At 42.2% G+C, this 26,520-nt stretch overlaps 1 protein-coding gene across 9 annotated transcripts in view; it reads right to left on the bottom strand.

Annotated features, from left to right (window-relative positions):
* The window catches only part of KMT2A (lysine methyltransferase 2A), an 84,824-nt gene that overhangs the window by 27,206 nt on the left and 31,098 nt on the right, over positions 1-26,520 (bottom strand). For 4 of the 9 annotated variants that reach the window (XM_086678976.1, XM_086678981.1, XM_086678975.1 and 1 more), the window contains 24 exons: positions 23,656-26,309; positions 21,906-22,083; positions 20,804-21,038; positions 19,078-19,142; positions 18,277-18,654; positions 17,878-17,951; positions 16,765-16,896; positions 15,905-16,018; positions 11,713-11,859; positions 10,961-11,056; positions 10,603-10,723; positions 9,440-9,562; positions 8,803-8,987; positions 7,451-7,624; positions 6,432-6,542; positions 6,051-6,124; positions 5,221-5,414; positions 4,784-4,890; positions 3,810-3,947; positions 2,614-2,772; positions 2,243-2,360; positions 2,042-2,120; positions 602-762; positions 51-233 (listed from right to left, as the gene is read on the bottom strand). In XM_086678976.1, the coding sequence (XP_086535102.1) occupies positions 51-233; positions 602-762; positions 2,042-2,120; positions 2,243-2,360; positions 2,614-2,772; positions 3,810-3,947; positions 4,784-4,890; positions 5,221-5,414; positions 6,051-6,124; positions 6,432-6,542; positions 7,451-7,624; positions 8,803-8,987; positions 9,440-9,562; positions 10,603-10,723; positions 10,961-11,056; positions 11,713-11,859; positions 15,905-16,018; positions 16,765-16,896; positions 17,878-17,951; positions 18,277-18,654; positions 19,078-19,142; positions 20,804-21,038; positions 21,906-22,083; positions 23,656-26,309 (6,000 nt within the window). The remainder of the gene's footprint in view (positions 1-50; positions 234-601; positions 763-2,041; positions 2,121-2,242; positions 2,361-2,613; positions 2,773-3,809; positions 3,948-4,783; positions 4,891-5,220; positions 5,415-6,050; positions 6,125-6,431; positions 6,543-7,450; positions 7,625-8,802; positions 8,988-9,439; positions 9,563-10,602; positions 10,724-10,960; positions 11,057-11,712; positions 11,860-15,904; positions 16,019-16,764; positions 16,897-17,877; positions 17,952-18,276; positions 18,655-19,077; positions 19,143-20,803; positions 21,039-21,905; positions 22,084-23,655; positions 26,310-26,520) is intronic. The other 5 variants (XM_086678984.1, XM_086678978.1, XM_086678979.1 and 2 more) reach the window with 2 other exon arrangements.

The following is a 26,520-nucleotide window of genomic DNA, read 5'->3' on the forward strand; positions in this document are numbered from 1 at the left end:
TTTGAGCTAACCTTTTTGGGTCAAGTTTGTCAACGAGGTAGGTCCTTTACCTGCAGAAGGCAATGGCCGACAGCCAGGGGATCTCTGTGTTGGAGAGTAACTAGGTGTTCGAATCCTAGGGACCTTCGAGATGACATGATAAAAACAGGAACCAGAGGTTTGCGAATGAGGTCGGTCTGGTGAAGGAGGACTTATAATTTCAGCTGTGTTCTGACTTTCTTTAGATGAAATTTCTGTGGTAGGAAAGAAACACTCGTTACTAAAAAAAAGTCCAATTAAAATATCCATCAAATGGGGGCGCCTGCCTGGCTCCGCGGGAGGAGCATGCACTCTTGAACTCGGGACTGTGGGTTTGAGCCCCACGTTGGGTGTGTAAGGTTACTTAAAAATTAAATCTTAAAGAAACAAAATAAAATAAAATAATAAAATAAAACAAAACAAAATAAAATAAAATAAACAAACACACCAATAAAAAGTAAGCTATTAAGGTAAAAATCAAAATAGAAACAAATGACACCTCCCAGAGGGATGACGTTTTTCTGCCTTCAATCACGGTACTCCCAAAAATCAAACTCAAGTCCCATCTCGATTAAAGTCTCACCTGCAAAAGACGTGGGACTGTGAGCGATGGTCCTGTTTTCATCGTGCTCCACAGTGCTGTTGATATCTGGCTCTACAACCGGAGGACGGCACTCCACTATCTTGCACGTGTACACACAGCGCTTGCGAGCATCCGTGGTACTCCAGTACACCCTGGAACACCTGGCAAACAGATCCATCAAAATCACCACCAGCGAGAGTACAGAGGCGGAGACGAACACGTGCCCAAACCTCTCCTCATCCTCGGTTCCCTGGCCTCCTGGGTTGACAGAATTCAGCTTCACTTCATGGATTCTTATTATAGATCCCCCTGGCTAGGCTGTTCCAAGCTTTTTGAAATTCTTGGTTTTTCCTAGTCTCTCAGAAAATAGCATAACGTCTTTTTTTATTGTAGTGTAAGCAGGAGACAAAAATAGTATAAGATCCTAAAATGCAGAGAAAGAAAAATACTAACTGCTACAAGAAATAGTTCTTGACCTGCGGGAAGGGATTACTGCCCCGCCGGGTGTACGAAGTGAGGAAAGAGCAAGCCCGAAGTGTTTCCTTTGGGAGAAAAGCCCCACAAGACAAGGGAAATGTAACTGCTTCCAATCTGCGGGATGCTGATGGAGCCTGGTTTATACAAAGGGCTGCCGGCTAAATGCAGAGTATAGACTGTGCCGCCAGAATTGGAATGCAGAATAAATTGTGAGTATATATAGCAAAATGAGACTCCAAAATGGGAGAGCTAGAAAAGGAATTTTAAATTTATACTGTCAGCCTGCTAGAAGTTTCAGACATTTGCTTCACATAGGAAAGATGATAAATTCTCACCGGAGAATATGATTATTATTGTGGGGGGTTTATATTTTTGGACTGAGGACAGAGGCATGAGGGGTTTGTCTGATCCACTACAACAATCTGGACGTCTGAATCCAGATAAATGGAACTCTTAAGAGACTGACCTCACGTTTTCTATTTAGGTTTTATTTGGAAATGATTCTGAAAGTATGCCAATAGTACTTTCCTTCTATACGTGGATTTAGCAGACATAAACTGATACTTTAGGCCCAATCTACAAGAAGTAGCAAAAAACGGAGTTAATTTGCAGTAGCAGTTAAAAGTAGCTAACAAGTGGGGCGCCTGGGTGGCACAGTCGGTTAAGCGTCCGACTTCAGCCAGGTCACGATCTCGCGGTCCGTGAGTTCGAGCCCCGCGTCAGGCTCTGGGCTGATGGCTCGGAGCCTGGAGCCTGTTTCCGATTCTGTGTCTCCCTCTCTCTCTGCCCCTCCCCCGTTCATGCTCTGTCTCTCTCTGTCCCAAAAATAAATAAACGTTGAAAAAAAAAATTAAAAAAAAAAAAAAGTAGCTAACAAGTATGGCTCTCCATTCAACGACCTGCTCGTGGTTCGGGGTGCTCAAGCTGCGGGGGTTGGGGTCTTCTCTCTACAGTGCTACTTACTGATATCCGATAGGAAAAAGCTTATCTTCACAGTCAGAGAGATCATTCAGAATTCCTAAGCAGTCAATTGTCATGGAGCCTGACCAAGGAAAGGAGAACTAGTTAGAGGAGATAATGAGAAGGCTCACTTCTAAACCAGAGACCAGAAAGTACCCCAGTGATACACGGAGCCTTCCCCAACAACGGAGGCACATGTCATACCAATCATCATGTGGATATTTTCTGGTTCCAAGCCATTGAGAAACTTCCTTCTCAAGCTGATTCCTTCAAAGTCCACAAACACTCTTCTAAAAACTTCAAATCCATTCTCAGGAACCACCTAAAATGAAAATCCGGCTGTTAATAGGCTGCCCCTTTACACATTATATGCGTGATACCGATTCTCTCAGAGGGCAAAGTACAGAGCAGATCTCAAAATCACCCTGCTGTTTCACAGGAGGACTTCTGTATTTGCAAGAGAAGGTGATTCTAGGAACACACAGTTGGAAGGTAACACAAAGCTTACCATCTTGCTGTCCTCAGCCTGTTTTCCCTGAACTCCTATAGAATTCGAAAAGTAACGAAGTTCTCACCTCGCCTTTGATCAAATCCCGATGTCGTTGGCAATATACTTTCTTATCATCCAGAAAGACACAGTTCTTGGCGCGAGAACACATGAAGTGATAGTTGCTGGTGCAGGATGTAAGGCAGCAACCCACAGTGGCTCCTGGCTTTTGGCAGAATTCACATCTCTAACCATCCAGAGAGAACAGAGGCCTAAGTCAGACTTTCAGAGGTTTTAAGCCACTTTCCATCTCTAAAGAATTATCCCATTCTGCATTTCCTACAATTCATTTCTTTTATTGGTAATTGAATTATAGAGAAATGATATGAGCCATAAATCCTCCTCTACAAATCCTCTCTCTCCCACTGCCCCTAGGCCCTAGAACTATTAAATATCACAATTTGATTTAGAACTTAAACCAGTTTTTTTTTTTTTCTAGGATGCACGATTGATTTAGAGAAGACAAAATTTCGAAGACTGATACTACAAACATCATCTTGTTAGAAAGGTACTATATCCAAAAGAATTCAGTTCTGGAAAGAGTATACCGATCAGAAACATAAGGGTTCTCTAGTTACTAGGCTTATTAACAGATTAAATTTATCAGATGATTCAAAGATTTCCTACAACTAGCCTGTATGTCAGCACCTTATTCTGTCAATCACAGCCTGGGCTCCTCCCCACAGAAGACTTTGTCCTCTCCATGCAATTGACATGTTTTCTTTGCATGTGCTTTTTGTTTGCTTGTCTCTCTCCCTTTTTCTTTCTTTCTTTCTGACAATCCTTCATCTTCTTCCCTCCTTCCAAATATAGTTGTTAAAAATTTTACTCCTTCGTGGCCTTTTCGGACTACTCTCAGCTTCTACTGATCATTTTCCACATCCCTCTTCCTGTGTGTATCTATGTGGGTTTATCCTATGGAACCACAGGGTGTTGATCCAGCTGGGACCTCTGAGGTCATTTTGTCTAAATCACTTAATAAAGTAACACCCTTCTTGCACATATTATCTCCCAAACTAGACAGTACTTTGTTTTCTGTTTCTTTTGTACCATCCTCCAGGGAGGGGTCAGAATAGCAATCTGCCTATAGTATACACCACTATTTGCTGCTGGCTAACCATTCTGAAGGCACTACGAAAAGCATCAGCGAGGTAGCATTTAGCCAAGAGAAAACACCTGGAAACAGAGAGAGGATCTTTTCTGTAACATTTACACAGGTCTTACCAGCTGTTTGCCCCTGATCACAGCCATGTGCACATTCTTTAGTGATCCATCATCGTCTTCAAACACTTCTGCTGACCACAAAGCGCAATTTACATGTGTCCACTCATTTTGGCCAATGTATAGCAAACGGCCAGCATCCTATGAAATCAAGAGATTTCTTTTTTCTTTAAAGAATATAATGCCAAAGAAGGTTTTCCTTGGTATTAGCTTTATCTCAGTCAAGGTAGTATCAACAGTAATTCTTTAACTTGGGGATGCACGCAAAGATCAAAAGTCATTTTTCGATGTTTGTTTCTACTTCTCACCTTTCTAGATTACCTCTTCCATGGACTGGAAATATTTTACAAACATAGGGAACAAAAACATTAGCAGCACGTGGTAAGTTTATGAAAGTGCGCACTGACTTCTTTAAAACCGTATTTCCAAGCCAGTTCTCTTAGTGTGCGTTTCTTTCTTATAAAACCTTTCTTATTGTAAGCTTACTATGGGCCAGGCACTAAATAAAGCTTGATGAACATTATTTCCTCTAATCCTTATAACCCGCAGTGGTTACGTGTTATCATTATCCTCATTTTAAAGATGAAACTGAGAGTCAGGGAGGTTAAGCTCCTCGCCAAGGTCAATAAGTAGGCAGCAGAGTAGAGAAATGAATCCAGGCAGCCTGCCAGCGCTGGGGATCTTAACCACTCTGCTATCCTATGTTAAACACAAGCCTTTAAATATGCAACTTACATATTTTATGGACTCTCATAAAATCTTTTTGAGGAATTTCCTGTAGAAATTATGAGACATCAGCAGGTTAATTGAAGGCAAATCATCTTTTAAATGAAAGAAAAGAAAAAACCCCAAGTGCCACATGCCAGGTGACAAACATTCGTTAAATAAATGGCACCCAGTCATCAAATTTAGACACAAAGGACACACAGTTCATGTGAGCATCTGCTAAGTAGGACCCCTTACACCAAGGTACTTACATTAGCACTGTCATCACCATACATCAAACACAATGCACATTGTCTATTATCCTCGATGCCTGGGGGTGGATTCAGTTCTGGACTATCTTCTCGACTCCTATCAGTACCTTAGAACCCAAAAGACAACCAGTTAAAATTGGCAATACTACGTCTGATTTCCAGGAAGAAAAAAAAAAACCCACTTAGGCTTCAATAGCCTGCAGCTTATAAAATAAACACTTTCAAAAAGTGTTCAAAGTTATGTTATCTTGCCATCTGTTACAGCGGTTCTATCGATTTCTTGTTATCGGTCCAAGCTAAGCGAAAACGATGATTGCGTTACATTTAAGGATGACCTCGAAATTTCTTTCTAATATGCAAGTGTATTAAATTTAGATTCACGAAGTTGATCATTTGCATCTAGAGAGAAATGGATAATGACTCATTTGGTGCCTTACTCAGAATTGGTGGTGTAGGAGGATGGAGTGGTGTTGGAGAGTCTGGTTCTCCGGGCCCTTTAGGTTTGGGAGCTGGGATGATTTTCTTCATTAAAGGAGGCTGCTCAGTGTGGCTGTTTTCCTCTCGCTCCTGCCACTGAGCATAATTATGGTCAAGTGAAGGTGGAAGCACTGCGTTTGGTAACATCCCACTGCTGAAAATAATTGATTCAACAAGTATTTATTGACCTCCTACGACACACCTAGAACTACACAAAATTATCAAATTCTTGGCATCATCAGGTTACAGCCCCATGCACGAGCCATTCACAGAATGTAAGAACAAGCCACAGATTGTGAAAACGGCCTACATATACAGGACTTTATTATTTAAAAAAATATATCCTCGATACATGACTCTTGGTGAAACTTCCAGAAAGAAATGATAACTTTATCAAAAAATCAAAAGGATTTAGTAGAATAAAATTTTTAAGAATAAAATTTTAAATATGGAGACTCAAGAGCAGGAGAGAGCACCATTTGAACCAAATAAAACAGAACCCGGTTATCACAAGTCCAAATACTGAGCTACATATATAGCACGTGGATTGTACCTACACCACAAGTTAAGCCAAATTCCGGAAAACATAACATATAAAGAAAGAAAAAAAATGGGCAACAGACTATAATAAACATTAAGTATCATCTCTAAAGCAGCATCGAAAAGGCATTTCAAATGATTAATTGTTAATATTAAGACCTAGTCTAAAGAAACCTTAATCTAGAAATGTCAGAACTCTCAAATTTCTAGCTGATGAGGAGGGAAAAAAAGGAATACCAAGTTTACTTACTTGCTCGATACTTTATTTGGCTCCCAAAACCTAGACTTTTTGACACTGAACCATGGAAAAACACGTTCCATTTGCTAACAGAAAAATAAACAAACAAACAAATGTAAGCATGTGAACATCCATTTGGAAACCACACGAAAACTAACAACTTCACACCAGCTTCCCTGTCAATATGAGGACGATTTCAGGCCACTAAGGGAAAGATCCATCCACTCTGGCAACCTCACCAATTTCCTCCCAAAGAATCAGAGGAATTAACTAAACCAAAAGATGTTTTACACACGTGGCAAAACAAATCGGAGAAGAGAACAAATCCACTTTGCTCACAGAGTAATTACCCATAGATGCGCATTAAAAACATGAACTATTAATATCATTCACCCGAATAAAGAAGGACTTGACCATGCTGTTGGCTTTTTTAATTTCTGGCTGTCCTCCATCTGAATTAATGGCTGCTTGAATGATCTTCACGATATCATCACTGAACTCCAACTGTATACAAAAACAAAGTATTAATTATTCAAAAAGCAGTGTGGTCTCAAAACCACTTCCTGTTCCCTCCTAAATCACCCAGCACAGAAATCCAACAGAAAATGGACACCCTACTTTAATGCAGTGTAATTTGTCTTTAGCGGAGGCTTTTTGAATTCAGTTCTCAATTAACTTGCGGCAGCCAAGAGAAGCCAGGCTAATAAAGCAAGTATGCAAATAAATTAGCTGTTACCATGGCAAGTTACCCAAATAGGACCATGATTTTTTACTCAGATTAAAATGAATAAAACAACTGAATAGCAAATGTGGACCATGAGATTACAGATGTTCCCGTACGTTCTTTTTATTTTAAATTTTGTAATTTTTTAAGTAATCTCTACATCCAACATGGGGCTTGAACTCACAACCTCGGAGATAAGAGTCGAATGCTCCACTGACTGAGCCAGCTGGATGCCCCATCAACAAATGAATGTCAAATATGGGCCATGAGATAACAATCATTCCCATACATCCTTAAAACCATACATTTAAAAGACATCTGTCTATAATAAAGATCCTAGACTGAAAGACACGTTATTCAGACATGATTTCAAAAGGGGCAAACCAAGTAACTTCACGTTAGCATGTTCCCACAAAGTTTAAATATAAAAATAATTTTAAGGCAAAAATGATTTTCAGCGAACTCAGATGAAAGCCAAACCAGAGAACTGTTCTGAGACACTACCTCCCTGTCTTCTGAAACACAGAGCTAAGAGAGCTCACATATTTTTAGGTATTTAAATCCACATGACGTTGCTAAATATAATACAAACCATCTTTTAATGCTTACTCCCAAGCCTCATCCCCCAAAAGACCCAAAGAAGCTAAAATGGCACTTGGAATGTTGGTAGTTCGTTGGAGAGACATACCACGGATGTGTAACTCCCTTGGTCCATTTTCCTCTTCACTCCTTCCAGATCTAAAGGCTGCTGCTCCTCCTGTTTGCTGACCTCGGTAAGCACCGGCGGGTCAGGCCCTTCCGGGGAGCTGCGGGAAGGTATGCTCTCCTCTGTCTCAGGATTTAAGTCTGGTGGCTTGGCAGCCTGTTGCCAGGAAAGACAGGTTTCTTTTACCTGACACTGAAAATGAGGCACCCGTGTAAATTCTATTAAAATTAATAAAGATAGCACGGAAGGATTCCTATTATTAAACCTAAAGAACGTGAAAATAATCAGAGATTTCTTAAATAACAGAAAAAGTAATCGGAACGAGCCAGTTCTCTAAGACTTTGACCATGAAAGTCTATGACTTTGAACTTAGAAGCTTTGCCTGATAACTTCCAAACCTCGTATGAAAACATAGACACCCTCCAGTCCCTTCTGAGGAAGACAGAGATTGCAAATGTTCCTATCCAAAATGTGAGTTCTATCAAGAGATAAAGCAACAGCCTATCTCTGAGTTCAAGTTATCCATGTGGTTCTTTCAGCATTTTACCTTGAGTTTCTAATGACTACTCTACAGATGTATATAGTTCACGACTAAAATAGACAAAAAGTAGTGATTTACAAATTGTGCCCCGAGGAGCCTAGGGATTTCCCAGAGGGAAAGGGTCTCTAGCCACATGACTATCATCTTAGATCAGGCCCTCAATCTCTCTCTTCCCCAGATTGATCTAACTGCCTCCCAACCACTATCCCTGCTTCTAGCCTCAGTCCTCACCAATCCTTCCTCTCTCTTCTAGTCAGAATCACTTTTTCTCTAAAAAAGCAAATCTGATCAGGTTACTCTTGGGTGAAGCTCTTCATTGGTCCCTCTCAGACCCTTCAGAGTAGAAAGTCCAAATTTCTTATCATAACAGCAGAGAAGTTCCCTAGACAAGGTCTTACTCTGGGCTGTAAAGATTTTCTTTAAAAAAAACCTTTTTTTTTCCTAATGGTTATTCATTTTTGAGAGAGAGAGAGACACAACAGGAGTGGGGAGGGGCAGAGAGAAAGGGAGAGGAGACACAGAATCCGAAGCAGGCTTCAGGCTCTGAGCTGTCAGCACAGACTCTGACGCGGGGTTTGAACCAGATCACGACCTGAGCTGAAGCTGACTGAGCCACCCAGGCTCCCCGGCCCTGAAGGTTTCCTTAATGGTTGAAAGCCACAACAAGTGACTCTACAAAACTAAATGAAGAATGACGCAAAATAAAATCAGAGCAAATAAACCAACATTCCATCACCGGAGAAAACCCACTTCAGAACAAACTCTTAGGAACCGACATGAGACTCGGGCCTACCTGTCGGTAGCGGAGCAAGTGGCTGGTGGTCCGAGAGTTCAGCAAAGCTGTCAGGACTTGCTTCAGAGAGATCTGTAGCTCTTTTTCAAGGGCCAGTCGCCACTCTGCAGGGTGCCGCTCAGTACAGTTCACACAAGTATAGGCCACGCTTTCTGGCAGATTAGATAGAATCTCATACATCTCATCTGGAAAAACAAAAACCTACGATGCTGAGGTGCTCTGAAGGGTGGCAGACAGGGAGAAGAGGACATTACTCCACTGAATTTAATATAAAGTTGTAGGTTAGGAACAGTAGCAAGACTCTAATATCCCCTAGGAACTGATCCCCACATACTGAGCTCCAAAGGGACGCCAGTAACACTAACCCAGGATTTGGTTACTGGAGGATCGACCGGTTACGGTGCCCACCAAAAGCTAGCAAATGAATATTGTACATGTTTATGTTCCTGATAAACGAGCACAACTTAACACGACAGTGTTAGAGACCGAAATTATCTAAGTTATTCTAGAGACCAAGGAGGGAAATTTAAAACGACTCTAAGTAACAGCATGGCCGTAATGTTACGTTTACAGATTACTCTGGGGGCTGTAAATGTACCAAGAAAGAAGAAAACTGTAATAAAAAAAAGACTCCAACCTTCTGTACCTGAAAGATTCTCACATTTGGAGTGGACCCAGCGGTCGCACTTCCCACACTGCATCATCTTGCTCTCGTAGTCGTCGTCGTCATAGCACTTGTCACACAGAGGGCAGAAGTTCCCTGTGAGCAAAGCACGCGGTTCAGCGGGGCTCTGGGCCCTGTGCTGGCCCCTCTGAGGCTGGGGCTTCTATTTGCCGGAACTTCTTAACAACGCCAGCATAGATCTACGATGGGATGCTCACACATCTGTGAGGCGTCAAGATTATTCTGAGCTCTTAGAACATACCACTAATTCCACTTAGACTCCTTTTCTTTTGGAGTAGCCTCCACATCTAACGTGGAGCTTGAACTCACGACCCTGAGATCGAGAGTCACATGCTCTATGGACTGAGCCAGCCAGGCACCCTTATTTAGACTCATTTTTAAAGGTCGTGGGTAGAGTCTACAGACGACACAATAAAAAAAGAATGAAAGAGAGAGTTTTCTCTCTTGAACATTCCAAAGAAATGTCTATATTTTTTAAAAAAGGCTGAGGATATGGGTGTAAAATAACACAGTTAATTTACACCTCCTTATTCCTAGTGATTTAAGTTAGAGCTTAGAGCAGCACTTCGAAAAGTTCAGCACAACATACAACTTTCATCCATTTGTTTTATCCATAATATCCTCTATCATCCTTAATAGACCTAACATTGATTTGCTTATATTAGTAACTTGCTTATATTAGTATAACTTCCAATAGTAAACTTTATATCATTATTATCCTAAATCAGCAAAACGAGTTTAACGTATTAGTTATTAATTTTTTTCTAGCATATCTATGAAAATAAAATATTTGACTCAATACCACCTAAAATCGCTTCTGAAACAATGAAATGTCTATGTACCTTACTTTCGGAAATAATGGCTTAGAGCATTTCTTTGTGGTTAGTTATTACAACAAGTCCCCTTAATTCTTCCCATATAAGCTAACAAAATATTTCTAGTTGCTGTAATACTTCGCGTAAAGAAAAGAACAAGGCCAGGAATTTAGGAAATGGTCTAAATGGTACCCTTGACAAAGTGTGCAAGACTTTGTATTTTACTTCCCTGGAGTGTTCACCTCCAGAACAACCAAATATAACCCCTGAAAGCTGATAAAACCGGCTTTTTTGATGTACCTTTAGCAAAGAGTTTGGCACAGTCATGGCACAGTGAAAAATCATGAGACCACTGTGCGTCCCATCCTTTGCCTGGAGTCGTGGATCCACAGCTCTTGCAACGAACACACTTGGTGCAGATCTGGAAAAGAAAAGAAATTCAATAGGAATTTATTTGTAGTATCTCATCTCATTTAAAAAGATCTCGGATGCAATCAGTTTCCAGAGTGGACTTCTTCCCTGGGATGGCTTTCCTTAATAATGAGACCAAAACATTGTTACAATGACATCCTCGAGCAAGGCTCTCCCTGTTACAAGGTGCACGAGCCCCAGAGCTCCATGCCAGTTCTCTCTGAAACAGCACGATGTGTGCACTCACCCAAACTTTCTTTTTCTTTGTGGGTTTGGTGGGGTAGTTTGGTCCCAGGCACTCAGGGTGATAGCTGTTTCGGCACTTATTACACTCCAGCAGCTGCTGTAGGAAATATAAAGGCAGAGGATGAATAGCTACCAACTTCCAGGTATAAAGTGAGTAGGTCACAGACACGGAAAGCGCAGTGTAGAGAATACAGTCACTAGGACTGTAATGGTGTTGTGCATTGGCAGATGGCGACGACACTTCTCACGGTGGGCACTGTGTAATGTACAGAAGTGCTGAATCATTAAGTTGCACGCCAAAAACTAACATAATATTGTATGTCACTTACAATAAAAAAGAAAATTTAAAGGCAAAGGTGGATATCACATCAATTCACTTGAAACACCTATGACTCAGTGTCCCTTTCATATTTATCTGCAACTAAAGTATAGCACATCATGATAACAGTTTAAATTTTCTCACGAACTATTTATTCTCAGTGAAAGCATGCAGATTTAGGTCCTGCGAAAGGTCCTCGGTGATGAATGTTCTTATCGGGTAGATTTGATTTACTTTGGGGGATTTTACCTAATGACAACGTTTTCTCCTATATGCCCCAAATTAAAACACAAAAATAGGCAATGAATTATACCTAAATAGTCATGCTAGACTAAGCCAACAAAGAAAAAATATAGGTACAAAACCCCAAAACAAAAGGCAGAGATGGAGAGAGGGGGTAATCCCCTAAAGAGTTCTATCACTTAGTTTTATACCTTTGTAGCCTGGTGCTGCCTTCCACAGACATGACAGAACTTGCAGCGACGACAACACCAATTTTCCAGCTGGTCCTCCAGAGGGCGCTCGTTCTCCTCTAAACAAAACTTGTGGAAGGGCTCACAACAGACTTGGCAATACACAAACTAGGGTAGATGGGAACATAGAAGTTGTCAAATAACATGAAGAAATAGCAACCAAATCCTATCTATATACTTCAGGCTACAGGAGCCCAACATGTTTTATTCAACATATAATCATTCAGCAATGATTATGTAAAAAAAAAAAAAAAAAGTCCAATATTAGGCATTGCAGGTGATTCAGGGGACTAAAGTAATAACAGTAGAATTAAAAAAATAACTCTATAGGGGCGCCTGGGTGGCTTGGTCGGTTAAGTGTCCGACTTTGGCTCAGGTCATGATCTCGCGGCTGGTAAGTTCGAGCCCTGCCTCGGGCTCTGTGCTGACAGCATGGAACCTCGAACCTGCTTCAGATTCTGTGTCTCCCTTTCTCTCTGCCCCTCCCCCACTCATGGTCTGTCTCTGTCTCAAAAATAAATAAACATTAAAAAATATTTTTAAAGTAACTATATAGATATGTATTTTTTTATATATAATAAATACATTCCCAGATTTAACAGAATGTGGCTAAGTGCCATAAGCAAGCTACAAGAGCTATGGGAAGGGGGAAATGGGGAGGTTTTGTGTGTTTGCAGGGGAGAGGCAGAAAGAGAGAGAATTCCAAGCAGGATCTGTGCTGTCAGTGCAAAGCCCAACGCAGGGCTCGAACCCATGAACCAGGACTTGAACCCATGAACTGTGACATCATGACCTGAGTCAAAAGGAAGAGTCAGACACTGAACTGACGGAGCCACCCAGGTACCCTGGGAAGGTTTTAAAGGTTTCTGACAATACACTAAAGACAGTCGTAAGCTCTGGTTTATCCTTTCCATCTGTAATTTTAAAATGATATTTTCATATAGGCATTTTTAAAAATTTTGAGTAAGAATTCTATTTTGCTGGGGCACCTGAATGGCTCAGTTGGTTAAGCATCCAACTCTTGATTTTGGCTCACGTCATGATCTCACCGTTCATGAGTTCAGGCCCTACATGGGCCTGATGCTGACAGAGTGGAGTCTGCTTGGGATTCTCTTTGCCCCTCCCCGCTTGTGCTCCCCCCTGCCTCAAAATAAATAAATAAACTTAAAAAAAAAAAAAGAATTTTATTTTGCCATAACAGAATTATTGGGGCAACTGGTCAAGTCTAAATGAGGTCTATAGATTAGGTTAACAGTAATATACCAGTGTTAATTTCCTGATTTTGATAACTATACTGTGATTACATGAGAATGTCCTTGGTTTTAGGAAATACACACCAAAATATTCAGACGTAAAAGGACACGCCTGCAACTTACTCCCAAAGTTTCAGAAAAAAATGTGTCTGCATATAAAATGTGGATACATATTTAACTTCTCACTTTGTAAAATACGGACACACAAAGAGAAAAGGATAAAGCAAATAAAAATATTGACATTTGAGGGGCACCTGGGTGGCTCAGTCAGTTAAGTTTCCAACTCTTGGTTTCGGCTTAGGTCATGATCTCGCAGCTGGTGAGTCTGAGCCCCACGTCAAGCTCTATGTTGGCGGTGCGCAGCCTGCTTTGGATTCTCTCCCTCTCTCTCTCTCTCTGCCCTTCCCCTGCTGGCTCTCTCTCTTTCTCAAAATAAATAAACTTAAAAAATTAACATTTGGGAAATCTGGGTGAAGGATATATGGGAATTCTTTGTACTCTAACTTTTCTGCAAACCTGAAATAACACCACCATAAAAAGATTTTTAAAATTCAAATGCCAGAATTCATTAGGCACTGGTTATGTTTTAGGAGTGCAATGCAGGCAGTGGGCTATTCCTTTTCTAATTCAGTTTTTTGGAATCCTGTGGGATTGCTGTGCATAACTACACAATTTAAATTAAAGCAATTATAGTCTGAAAAAAATTGTTTTATCATAGAAGTTGAAGGACTGGTGCTACAAGTTATTCATGTGGATAGCATATGTATGGATGCAAAGTATAAAGATTACATACAAGAAATACAGCAGACCCTTGATGTTACAGACCAAATATTCTTCACTTGCTCTTAGCCAAAAGGCGGAGAATCAATTATAGACTGAATATTCTTTTTTTTTTTAAATGTTTTAATTTTTTTTATTTTTGAGAGAGAGACAAGGACGGAGGAAGGGCAGAGAGATGGAGACACAGAATCTAAAGAAGGCTCCAGGCTCTGAGCTGTCAGCACAGAGCTTGACGTGGAGTTTGAACCCATGAGCTGTGAGATCATGACCTGAGCCAAAGTCGGACACTTAACTGACTGAGCCACCCAGGCGCCCCTACACTGAATATTCTTAATCTCAATGGTATCTAAAGCAACCCCACCACTTAGAACAATATTATAGTTCACGATAGGCACTAATAGATTTGCTTAATGAATGAACACCAGACAATAATGTATAATTTTGCTAATGTATAATTTAACATAGCAAGTGGGCAGGGCTGAATCTCTTAGCTAGTGAATGAGTCTCACAGACTGCTCAATATCCACATTACAATCTGGGTTTGGAATTTCGTTATGATACTAAAATACCTATGTGATAAATAAGCGAAGGAGGCATTCTGGAATTGAGGATTGTATGAATGACAAACTTCTGCTTTCTATTTAAATTGTGCTTTTTTTCCTCTCTTACTGTAAAGGTGGCAGATACTCACTGCAAAAGATTCAAAAGGATAAAGAAAAATAAAGAGAAAACAAGTCAACCATAACCCAACCACACTTTTAAGATTTTGATGTAAATCTTTCCACAACTCTTTCTGAATATATTTTTAAAACAATGTCCAAACCAAAATGGGATCACGCCTTACATACCACTTTGTAACCTGCTATTTTAACTCAGTGACGTGTCAAGGACACCTTTCCATGTCAATATCAATCTGTATTATTATGTAGGACTTCATACTTGCCCTTATATGCATGTCCTATAATTATTTTAACCAAGCCCCCGCTCTTTACTGACAAAATTTTGGCTGTTTCCTATTTTTGATTACTATAAAGAGTACTGAAATAAAGTCTTGTATTTATTACATATATAGAGAAAGGTTTATTATATACATGTATGTATACAATACATGTATATATTATGTACATGTATGTTTATATACACGTGTATGTATTGTACACGCACATATGTATGTACACATATACCTATTTGCTGATCTAATTATAGCCTTAAGATAAATGCCTGGAGTACCATTGTTGGGTTAGACAGTATGCTCATTTTAAAGATAAATACGTATTTCCGAACAATCTGCTCAGAAAGAAAGACTAACATTTAGATTTCCACCAGCGGAAAGTCCCTATTTCCAAATCTTTTTTTCCCACGTGATTTTTTTTTTTAAGATTTTATTTTTAAGTAATCTCTACACCCAACCTGGGGCTAACACGCAACACAAGCTCAAGAGTCACATGCTCCACCAACTGAGGCAATCAGGTGTCCCTTCCCACATGATCTTTTTAATGCTTAATGTCCAATTTTTGTTCATCAGAAGGCTCTAGGACACCTCCCACCATGTTTATTTCTCATTTTGTGAATTACATATTTCTGTCCTTAGCCTTTTCTTTTAGTGGGTGTTGTTCCTTTTTCTTATTAATTGCCAAGAGCTCTTTATAGACAAGGGGTTTTTGATATTCAATATAAGATAGCCACATCTTTCTCTAGAAGAGCACTGTAACAGTTTTTCCATGTTTGGACATGTAGCAGAAATATCAGAACTCTAATAAAAAGAGTGAATTTAAGAGATGAGACCATTAAACTTTTCACACTCAATACTTTTGCTACTCTACTAAGAGGCAGATTCCTTCATAAAACCTCTACAAAATCTTCAAAAATACTTCGGTGGCTGGTTTCAAGAGGAGATACCAGGGCACCTAGAGGCCTCCTGTGGAGCATGCGACTCTTGATCTCGGGGTTGTGAGTTTGAGCCCCACGTTGGGCAGGGAGATTACTTTAAAAATTAAATAAAATTAAAGAGGGGGTAAGCACCTGGTACACGCCAACGAAACAGAATAAATGATTCTTTCATTACAGCAAAATAATCTACCATTCAACTTTCTGGGGTACCAAGAAGCAGGATTTCTTACCTCTACATGCCCACTGCTGGCACAGAGAAAGCAAACCACTCTGGGGGTTATAGGAACAGAGGTCAGGATTCCTAAGCCTCCCATCTCCCATACATTTTCTGCTTCACAATCCTCCTGCAGAGAGAGAGACACAGGTCATTTATGAAAGTGTTACAATGACACCGCTTTGGAACGAAAGTGAGGATGGAAAGCCTAGAACCAGAGTGACAGCATAGTGTCCAGAATACTTCACTTCAGTGGGTTTGAAAAGAACTGCTGCTTTACAAAATTAGAATCTCAGACACACACGCTGTTAAAAGATACCTTGGGACTGACTTTTCCTTAAAGTTTTGCTGATTCAAGCCATCATCGTGGTTCGATAATTCCTATGTGAATGAATTCTTTCCTCACACTGTTCTCATCCAAATGCACTTTTATTGCTCACAATGGTCAGGAGTGCGTCAATGCCTGTGTTCTTTAGCCAGCTCACAAACAGTGGTGTCTCTCACCCCTGAACCCACCTTCTGATGGTAGTTCTTACTCCCTGACTTGGTGTCGAGTTGCCTTTCTTTCAATACCTTGGGTTAACATTGTTTTTTCTTTTTTTTAATGTTTATTCATTTTTGAGAGACAGAGAGAGACAGCGTGTGAGCGGGAGAGGGGCAGAGAGAGAGGGAGACAGAATCCAAAGCAGGCTCCAGGCTCCAAGCTGTCAGCGCAGAGCCAGACGCGGGGCCCAAACCCACGAACTCAGATCACGACCCGAGCCAAAGTCGGACACTTAACCAACTGAGCCACCCAGGCACCCCTGGTTAACATCATTTTTCTGATTTAAAGTCCATGACGCTTGATACACTACATGGTCACAAAAACACCTTTACCTTAAAGTCCACTCTGATCCTGTGGACTCCGTCTGCTGGGATTTTTTGCTTCGAACTATTGCCATTGGAGAGAGTGCTGAGGATGTTCAAAGTGCCTGTGTTCTCCTGCTTACTGACTGGAGGTGGCTTTTCCTACAGAGACAGAAGATGGATGAAGAACAAAACCACACCCTATTTGCCTTTGCCTTTGTAACAGATAACGCAAACGACAAGTCTAACAGATCTACAAAACACATCTCCACGGAAGTACCCTACAGACACAGAGAGTCAATCTTCAGATTCTTTTCTCCAGAAAGGCATTTTACATATGTATTACAACCCGAGAAGAAGAATTCCAGGACTCTCCCCTGTGGGTTCTTGTCTTGCTTCTTCGTGGTCCGTGACGCCGGCCGAGGTTGTTGGCACAATGAAACGGAAGTGACAGCACGGGAGCAGTTTATTCTGCCATTTTTCTAGATCTTTGAGTTGCACATCAAATGTGGGGCCGATCGCTCCACTCCTGTTTAACCCGCCTGGGATGCTCACAGAAGCGTTCCCAGCTCTGTGATCATCAATTTCAATTTGTCAGTATGACCATGCTTGATTATCACTACAGTCAGAAGCCAGACAATGACCTTGGAGTAAGGCCTCCTAAGACCCTGGCATCTGCCCCTCTTTGGCATTGCTGATACTCTTGAGAGTATCAACCAGAAAGTTCATACACGCCATTATGGTGGCACAGAGAGACAGCAGAAAGAGCCAGAAGATTCTTGAAGACCCGTCTCTCTCCATACAATTATAACAGCGTAGACACAGGGAAGGGTGATAGTTACAGACAAATGTCACTAAAGGATGCTGAAGGCAAAAACAATTACCCTAAAGTGGCCTGCGACATAAGCCTAAGCATAGAGGACCACGAAGAAGGGGAAAGGAACAAGGGGAAAGAAACAAAAAACAAAACGAGTGAAAGCCTAAACCTGAAGTTTGTCTATTTTAAGAAAGTCCACTGCCATCTTCCTAGAAGCAGATACGTGGTTTCATTCACGCAATCACGTAAATGCCAAGGACAAGACTACTGCCTTACAGGATGGAACACATCCCCGAGCAATGGCAGAGAAACGAATCTCTCCTCACCTTTTCTTTTGGTTTTTGTTTTACAGGAATACTTGGTCGAGGAGCCACTTTTTTCTGCTTGCTTTGCTCTGGACCTGAAGAATTCAACATAAATTACAGTCAGTGCTAAATAGCAACGACCACTTTTAGGACTTACTGGCCTGTGAGGAAAGGGGCATTAGAAAACACAGGAAACTATTGAAACTCTGGGCTTTAAATAGGAAATGAAGACAATACCTCCGACTTAACTGGGTTTTTTTGCTTCTATTTCTCTATTATTCTGTAAACAGGTTAAAAGAGAGCTAATTTTTCTGAATTAAAGGCTTAAAAATATACACGTCAGGTTTCCACATGCTGTTTAAGAAAGACAGAGGTGTTGTTCTTCTGGTTCAGCTATTCCTCCTTGCCTTCCTCACTCACCTGATTCTGGTGGTGGAGGCTGCTTTTTCTTGGGCTCGCTAGGAGTGGTCTTGGGAACTTCTTTTCTTGGCGGTGCTGTGCTTGGTGGCTGTGGGGGGGTGACTGGAGGCGGCTGGGAGACCTGCTTGCCGGACTTCCTGGAAGTCGGGGTGGTAACTTGTTTGGATTCAGGTCCTGGGGCAGAGGCATTCCCTTCTTCACTCTTTTCCTCGACGGGCTTTCGAGGGGGTGGTTCACTATTGCTTTTCTTGGGGGCAGGGTCCTCTCTTGCTGCCGGGGTAGGCTTCTGACCACAGTCCACCACATTCTTCACAACACTGCTCTCTTTGCTCTCTTTCTTTTCACTGGTCTTAGACTTTTTCTCTTTCTTTTTCACAGCTAGGAGGAAACACAAGAGTATAAGTGAGAAGAATTTTACTTAAGACAGAAGTAGAGGAATGTAACATAATCTTATTCTCAGTTTCCTGCAGCTGAAGTTGACGCTGGAAGGCTCATGCTGGTCAGGTGAAATAGGGGTACTTTTGTTGCTCTAGGAAATGGAATGCACTGTGATTTTTACAGGAATTAAATTTTTTTTTTTTTATTATGGAAAATTTCAAGGTAAAGGAAATAATAAAATGAACCCTCATGTAACTACCATCCAGCTTCCACAAACACCAACTTGCTGGGAAAGAGCGGTACTTAAAAAACAACAACAACAACAACAACAACAACAAATTAGCATTCTCTTTACGCTAGATGCACATGATTGTATGGCATTAAAGCAGGAAGCATTTGGGGAAGATCTTTCTACAACACTACCTTTTGCTTGCTTCTGAAGGTAGGCTTTGGAAGGCATCCATTGTAGATTCTGACATTTTCTCATCCTAGGATGACAAGGGATATCATAAAGTAAACTACATTTAGAAGAAGAGCAGTTGAAACAAGTGTCAATTGGCCTGCGAGAATCAGTGAACCTTTCTTCAGGTTCATTTTGAGAGCTGAAAAAAGGCACTGTTGATTACTCAGATTCAATCCGAGCCTTTGAATGCTTCAATCAGCAATTTTACCTACCTGTAGGCTCTAAAAGGAGCAAGTATCAAATTATTTTTGAAACGGACTCAAATTTCTTATAACCTAGTACTGACCAGCACCACACACAAAATGATCAGCTGGTATTTCTTGTAGTCAGATCGGTTCTGCTCCCTTAGGAGATTAATATTCATATAGTAATCTAAATACAAATGGACTGAAATTAACCAACAAGTCCTCTGAGACTACAATGCTATAGGTCTATCTCAGGGTTTTGTATATATTCCACCCCTCAACTTAGTGAAACTGAAACTTAATTTGAAGTCTAAATCCATGTCAACCCCTAAATTATAGTGCAGGTTTATCTTGCAGTTGTGTACCTTTCTGCTGATCAGTGAATTATCTCACTTCTTTCTACTAATTGGACGGAGGCAAGATTCCTGCTTAAGGACAGACTAAACCAAAGCACCGAACTACTTACGGTCTCCTAGACACTGTCTCCCCTGAAGTACTTTCTCCCAACCACGTTTTCTATAAATCCCTTTCGTGCTGCCATTCATTCAGCAAATACCTACTGCTAACATCTCCTCCTTGTCTGGGCACTATACTCCTTATGCTCAGTCACCAACATTTCTGTCTGTGCAAATGTCTCGATTCGCTTCAAACAAATTATCCCAGACAGCAGAAAGTGCATCCATAAGCTGACTAAAACAAGGGGGAAAAGATCGAGTAATCAAAACTTTCAGATCAAAAATTCCATGTGCATGAAAATATTCCAGGAGTTAGAAAGCCAAGAGTTTTATACTAACATATCACCACAATTTCCTGAATGCCGTGATATCAGTTGACCTGAAAATTTATACAGATGATATTATAATATATATGTAAATTATATATAAATGATAGATCGAGTATATGTAAATATTACATATATATGTGACCTATATATAATTTATATAATATATAAAATATAAACATATAATTTATCAGGTTTTTTTTCTTTTCTCTTCTTTTTTTAAGTAGGCTCCACACCCAGCGTGGAGCCCAATACAGGGCTTGAACTCACGGCCCTGAGATCAAGACCCAACCTGAGATCAAAAGTCGGACGCTTAACCGACAGAGCGGCCCAGGTGCCCCATAAATTTGTCAGCCCGTGTGGCTATTTAAATTTAATTAACATGAAATGCAATTAAGTATGTAGTTCCTGAATTACACTAACCACACTTCAAGGGTTTTACAGCCACGTTTGGCTAATGGCTACCATACTGAACTAAGCCGAGAACATTCCTACTACAGCGGGACATTCTCCTGGACAGCACTGCCCCAGACTATGTCTTATTGAAGGGCAGCCCAAACCTAGCCACGTCACAAAATCCAACTGGGAAACTTAACCTTGCACCTCAAGGGGACTCATTACCACCACATTCAGTTTTCTGCTGCGTCCCTGAGTCCCAGGCATAAACACACAACCTTCACGGCTGAGAGGCCACCGCCTCAGAGTAAGACCCCCACTCACTTGCAGCACTGCTTCTTTATATTTCGGCCACCAAACTTGGGCTTGTCTAAGCAATTAGTACAAACACCACAGTCCTCAGGCACCTGGCAGCCGGGACACTGCCCACACCGCCTGGACCGTCGTCCTTTCTTTACTGGAGGTTCCTGAGGCGCCTTGTTTCTGGTAACGGGTTTAATTGGTTTGATGGGTGGAGCAAGAGGTTCAGCATCTTCTGAGCCAGCAATTGATGACTTGTCTGTTAAAGAAACGGGGCGTTAGTTATCAGGGAGTATCTAGTTCCTTCTTGGGAGCAGAGGGGGGGGTCCTCAAAATCCACAGATGTTATTATATACACGCGAGCCTCATTTTAATTGGGACTCCAAAAATGAAATGTGTCATAATAAAAATATCCCATCATGGATCATTCTTTAAATGTTTAAAAATGTCTATACCTTACAGCTTGATGAAAGCAGAAATCCAAACACTGAGAACACAACACAGTCTAACTTAAATATGAACTGAGTGCTTCTTAAGATTCTCTAAACCTCTACATTTTATATGAGCAGTCACCTAGCATCTAAATGCAACCATGAGAATGTACCTCAGACCTCCAACCACGGGGCATGTAACTAAGTGACCAAGGGCCCCAACTGCTGTGCTCCGAAATCCAGTGCATCACAGAGGCCACACTTACCATGAGGGTCTCTCTTAGGTAGTGACCGAGCATGGCAGGGACACTGAGGCGGGCTGGTCCTGGGAGACACATAACTACTCTGACAGTCCACTTCTGCCCAAGGACTCCTCGACAGCCTTGCCAAACTCTCTGGGAAAACAGTCTGGGAAGATTCTGTCCAACCCTCCTCCCCTTTCTCTTTCATAGGGATCAGACTTGCAAAGCGGTCTGATAGTTCCCCCAGCCTTCCCCAGCTCCCTCCCCATTTTTTCTCTCGGGCCATTTTCTCTAGTATAATCCTTACCCACTGAATGCACCCTTGCCATCTGTTTTTTGGAGAAACCCAGACTAACACATAATGCTACGAAGAGCCTACTAGGCGTCCCCAGAATGATCAGCAAACAAATCAAATGTCTGCTTAGACTCTGAGGACGGCATTCCCTGACCTACCGTCATTCCCCATGGAAGACAAAATCTTTTCTCGTTCTTCCCATGGTAAGGCACTCAGGGTGGGCATGTCATCAGGAAACACAGCTCGTTTTCGGCCAAGGGCAACAGCAGCTCTTCTGCAGACATGTTTAATGCGGGGTCCTCGCACAGAGGTCTCTGATGAATCACTCTCTTGACCCTGAATAAGAGGCATGTCAAAACAAACAACAGCAACCACACATGTTGAAAATGTAATTAACTGAAGCCAAGGTAGACTCGTTTTGCTTATCACAATCTAAAATCAACACATACAACCCTAGTTATTCCCAGCTGATAAGCCATGACAATCTGCAGAAATCGACTACTTCCGTATCCTAAAACTGGCAGCAAAAAAAGGGGGTGGGGCTTTAAAAAACAAAAAGCCAAAAAACCCCAGAAACTAGGGATGCCTGGGTGGCTCAGTTGGTTAAGCGTCCGACTCTTGATTTCAGCTCAGGTCATGATCTCAGTTTGTGAGATCGAGCCGAGTCAGGCTCTGAGCTGACAGCACAGAGTCTGCTTGGAAGTCCCTCTCTCTCCTCTCTCTCTGCCCCTCCCCTGCTCATGCTTTCTCTCTCTCTCAAAAATGAATAAATAAACTTAAAAAAAAAAAAAGGAACTAAGTTTTTATTCCCGATTATACTACTGCTTTAAAGTTCCCATCAAGTTCCCATCAAAATTCAAGCTGCCAATCTATATTATCAAAAAGTTTGGTCTGCAGTTAACAAGGCTTATCCAATCACAGACTATTTCTTCTATTTCCCTGATCAACAGAGGGGTAGGGGGAACAACTTACAAATGTACGGATACAAGGCCACAGCTCTAAACAGAAACGTCTCGCGCTTTAAAGAGCCACTGCTCCTATCACTAGGAGGCCAACCAAAAACCATCCCACACGGTGTCAGAAACAAATCCCATCGTGTTCCCGCTAGAACTCTCAACTGATGAAATTGCTAAATGTCAATATGGCCCTTGGCTGAATAACATGAAAAACCTAAGTGTGTGGCCGTCTAAATCTAACTTGGTGGGTTGGCATAAATATGTACCTACTACATGGCAATTTTAAAAAAGAACCTGAAGATCGGTGGGTTTTCTCTGAAAAGGCTGGTGCCTAAGCTCACTTTGTGAAAAAAATAGTAAAACATAAAAAATCAATAATGCTGTTCTCTGTAAAATTTGTCTGTCATCATCTTAACTAACTGAATCCTACAGCTCTAAGGCTACGCGCTTCTCATTTGTATTCCACAAACGCCCTATTATCTGTTGCGATAATCACTCAGTACTCAGAGGAAGAGAATCCCCCCACCCCCGTTTTCTGTAGTAAACAATAGTAAAACAATTTGAGTACAAAAACGCACCTTCAAAATTAAGTCACAGATTCCATTACACCAAACCCATTAAGCACAAACAACTCAGCATTCTGTCAAGTGGCCCCAAACTGCCTTTCAGTCTTAATTCACCACCTTCCCGTGTGTACCAGTCCGGCGATCCGCCGCTGTTCCTCTTCGTACTTCTGCCTCTCTACCCACACAGTGCCCTCTGTTTAGAATGTTCTCCCCTCTCATCTCCTACCTATCAAAATCCTACCAGTCCTTGAAGGACCAGTGCGAAAGCCCCCACCTCCTCTGCCCTTCTCCTGATTCCCGTAACTAGAGGTCACGGAAACCCTTCGCCTAAAACTTGCTCATAGAAGGAGCTGTTGACTTTTAACAGGCAAGATGGAAAAGAGTACCTGTGCTTTGGGCTGGTCAGTTTGTTTAAGACTCTTACTCTTCTCAATCTTGCAGAGCTGGGCTTTGGCCTTTTTTAGGAGGCTGGCAACCCTCTTGTCCGTCATTGGAAGCTTGTCTGCCTGAGCCAACATGGAGCCTATGGAGGAAGTGGAATGTTTAACAGTGCTAGATGAAGGAGTGGAAAGGCAGAGGGTTTTCTCCTTCTCCAGGGATGGGGCAGTTGGGCCGAGGTCCAAGTTGTTTTTTTCCAGATTTCCTCTCCCCTTCTTTAGAAGTATTTTGGTTTTGACAGCTGTTGTGTCCCCAAGAGTCACGGAGGCCATATCAGTCCCAGAATCAAGCGACGAAGACTTCTTCCGCCCTGTTGCTTTTTTGGCGGAAGATGAAGTGGCAACATCTTCACCAACGGCCTTCTCTTTGGAAACCCTACTCACAGGATACAATGCAGAACTACTCTGAATCTCTGATCCCTTTTTCCTTTTCTCTTTCCTTGACTCCCGCTTATTCTCTTTTTCTCTCTCCCGGTCTCGCTCTCTACTCTTGTCCTTCTCCACGCTCTTGTCAGCATCTCGATCTTTGGACAGCTCCTCAGGGGCCTTGTCTTTATTTCTCCCTCTCTCAGTCTGAGAGCCTGGGGTAAACCAAGGGAAGAGAGGAGAGGGGCTGCTGGATGAAAACGGCTCTGCCGGAGCACTAGCCTGCTTCCTTGGTCTCTGGCTTTTCTCCGCAGACTCCCCAGACTGAGTCAGGGAATGAGAAGGAAAAGTAAAAGTTGGGTTTAAGGCACTAGTGGCAAGAGGACTAACAGATATGCTTAACGAGGAAGAGACAGAAGACGGCGGGGTGAGAGGTGACAGCTCAGCAGTGCTAAGCCTTCCGCTTCTTGTCCTCATGGAGTGAGAAGGAGATCTTGGTTCAGATCGAATGGGACTAAAGACTTTCCTTTTCCTTTTTCTGTTGGACACTCCTGAAGAAGACGTTCCAGCAGAAGTCCGATTACTAGGCAAGGTTACAGACTCAAATATTCTAGAGTGAGCCTCGCTCGGAGTAAATCTGGGAGCTCTCAGAAGAGGGCTCCTTTTGTGCATATCGAACCTTGTTCCGGAGTGGAGCGGTGAAAACAATCGGGCTGAAGCAGCAGTACCAGATGGAGAGAAACCCGACGCGAAGCCAACGTCCTCAGGAGTCAGCGGAGGGGGTCGGAAATTATCAAATATGGGTTTGCGAATAAGACCTTCTTTGGCATACTTTGCTGAGGAAAAGTACTGTGGCTCTGACCTAGAATGCTTTAAAGAGGTCCACCTAAACGTCGGTTCTCGCAAGATCGACTTTCGCTTCCCTTGCATGGGAGCGGCAGAAGCAGGCAAAAATGGTGATGCTAAGGGGATGGTGGGAGGCATGAGCCAAGGTGTGTGGTCAGAGATGCTGGAGGCCGGCTGCAGCGGCGGGGGTGGGGTGAGCAGGGGCGGAGGCGGAGAGGAGGAGGGCTGCTGCTGGGGGGCACTTTGCAGGGTGGACAGTTTTTTCGTTGCTCTCGACCCGAAACTCCTCTCGGACACGGAATACCTTCTGCTCCTCCTGTCGTTGCCGTCGTTTTCTGGGGACTGGGAAATAGGCAGTGGGGTGTGAACTTCGGGGGTATCGCTCCGCTCTTCAGGAAGTACCTGGATCTCCTCCGAGGCCTGAGAATCTGTGGAGGTATCGACGCTGGGGCTACTGGATCGGGAGGAGTCCGAAGACATTTGAGAGGAGTGCTGAGAAGCCGCACTTGATTTTTCAGAAGACCCACAGGACGTGGCACTGAATCTGCTGTTCGGGGTAGACTCGAGTCGGGCAATTTTAATTGGAGGGTCATAATCCTCATCCTCTATGAACCGCCGAGGGGTTTTAATGATGCGCGAGGAGATGGCACTGACGACAGGCATAATGAACTGCCGAATGTTCTTGACCTGTGTCTTCACCTTTCTGCCTTGCAGCTGGGCCGCTTCTTTCTCGATTTTCTTCTGAGCCCCCTTTTTCGCCCTCTGCAAGAGCTGCTTAGCAATTGTCGCATCTGTCCTTTTGGAAGAAGGAATAATCCTAACCGGCTTAATCCTTCGAGGGCTTTGTCTGACTACTGTCTTATCTTCTTTTGTGAGTGGAGGTGTTCCTTCCTTGTCCTTCCGGACCTTCTGGGGCTTTTCCAGTTCAGAGTTAATGAGGAGGCCGGAAGGGGTCTTTATCCTTTCGGTGGATGGAGGCCTTCCTCGCCGTCGGACAATCTGTACCCCCTTCCTTCCTATTTGAAGCTTCCCTGTCTTAAACTTAGACTTGAGAGGAGAGAGTTTACCTGCTCTTAATTTTTTAATCTTTGTGGCTTGCTGAAATGTAGCAGAAGGTGTCCGTTTAATCTTTTTCAAGCTATCTTCTTTGCTTCCCTTTGGTAGCTCTGAAATGTCCTTTCCGTGTGTTATTTTGATTTTTACTCCAGGGAAGGTGGGGGGTCTTCCTCTCTTCTTTTCTATGCTTTTAGAATCTTTCTTCTTGATCTTATCTCCAGATTTGGTCTCCGATTTATTTAGAGGGGAAAACACAGACGGATCTGAGAGGAGAGCCGAATTCCGGTCAGAGCCACTTCTGGGTCTCCCGCGAGGCTTTCGAGGGCTAGTTTTAACTGTGTATAAAAATTAAACAATGGAGAGCATATATTTAGCTTTGTGGTTCAGGTCGCTACTAAGCTGAATACACTTTAGCACAAGTCATTTTGTACGGACCTCTAGCTGGGTCTAGTGGGTCAATAAAACACCTTAATTGGGTTTAGTTTCCTTCCAACAAAAACTTGCCTCAAAGAAACCAAGTAAATAACATTCCACCTAGAACATTTG

This window comes from Puma concolor, chromosome D1 (assembly GCF_028749965.1).
Source record: "Puma concolor isolate L17-30 chromosome D1, mPumCon1.1.hap2, whole genome shotgun sequence".
Lineage (NCBI taxonomy): Eukaryota > Metazoa > Chordata > Mammalia > Carnivora > Felidae > Puma > Puma concolor.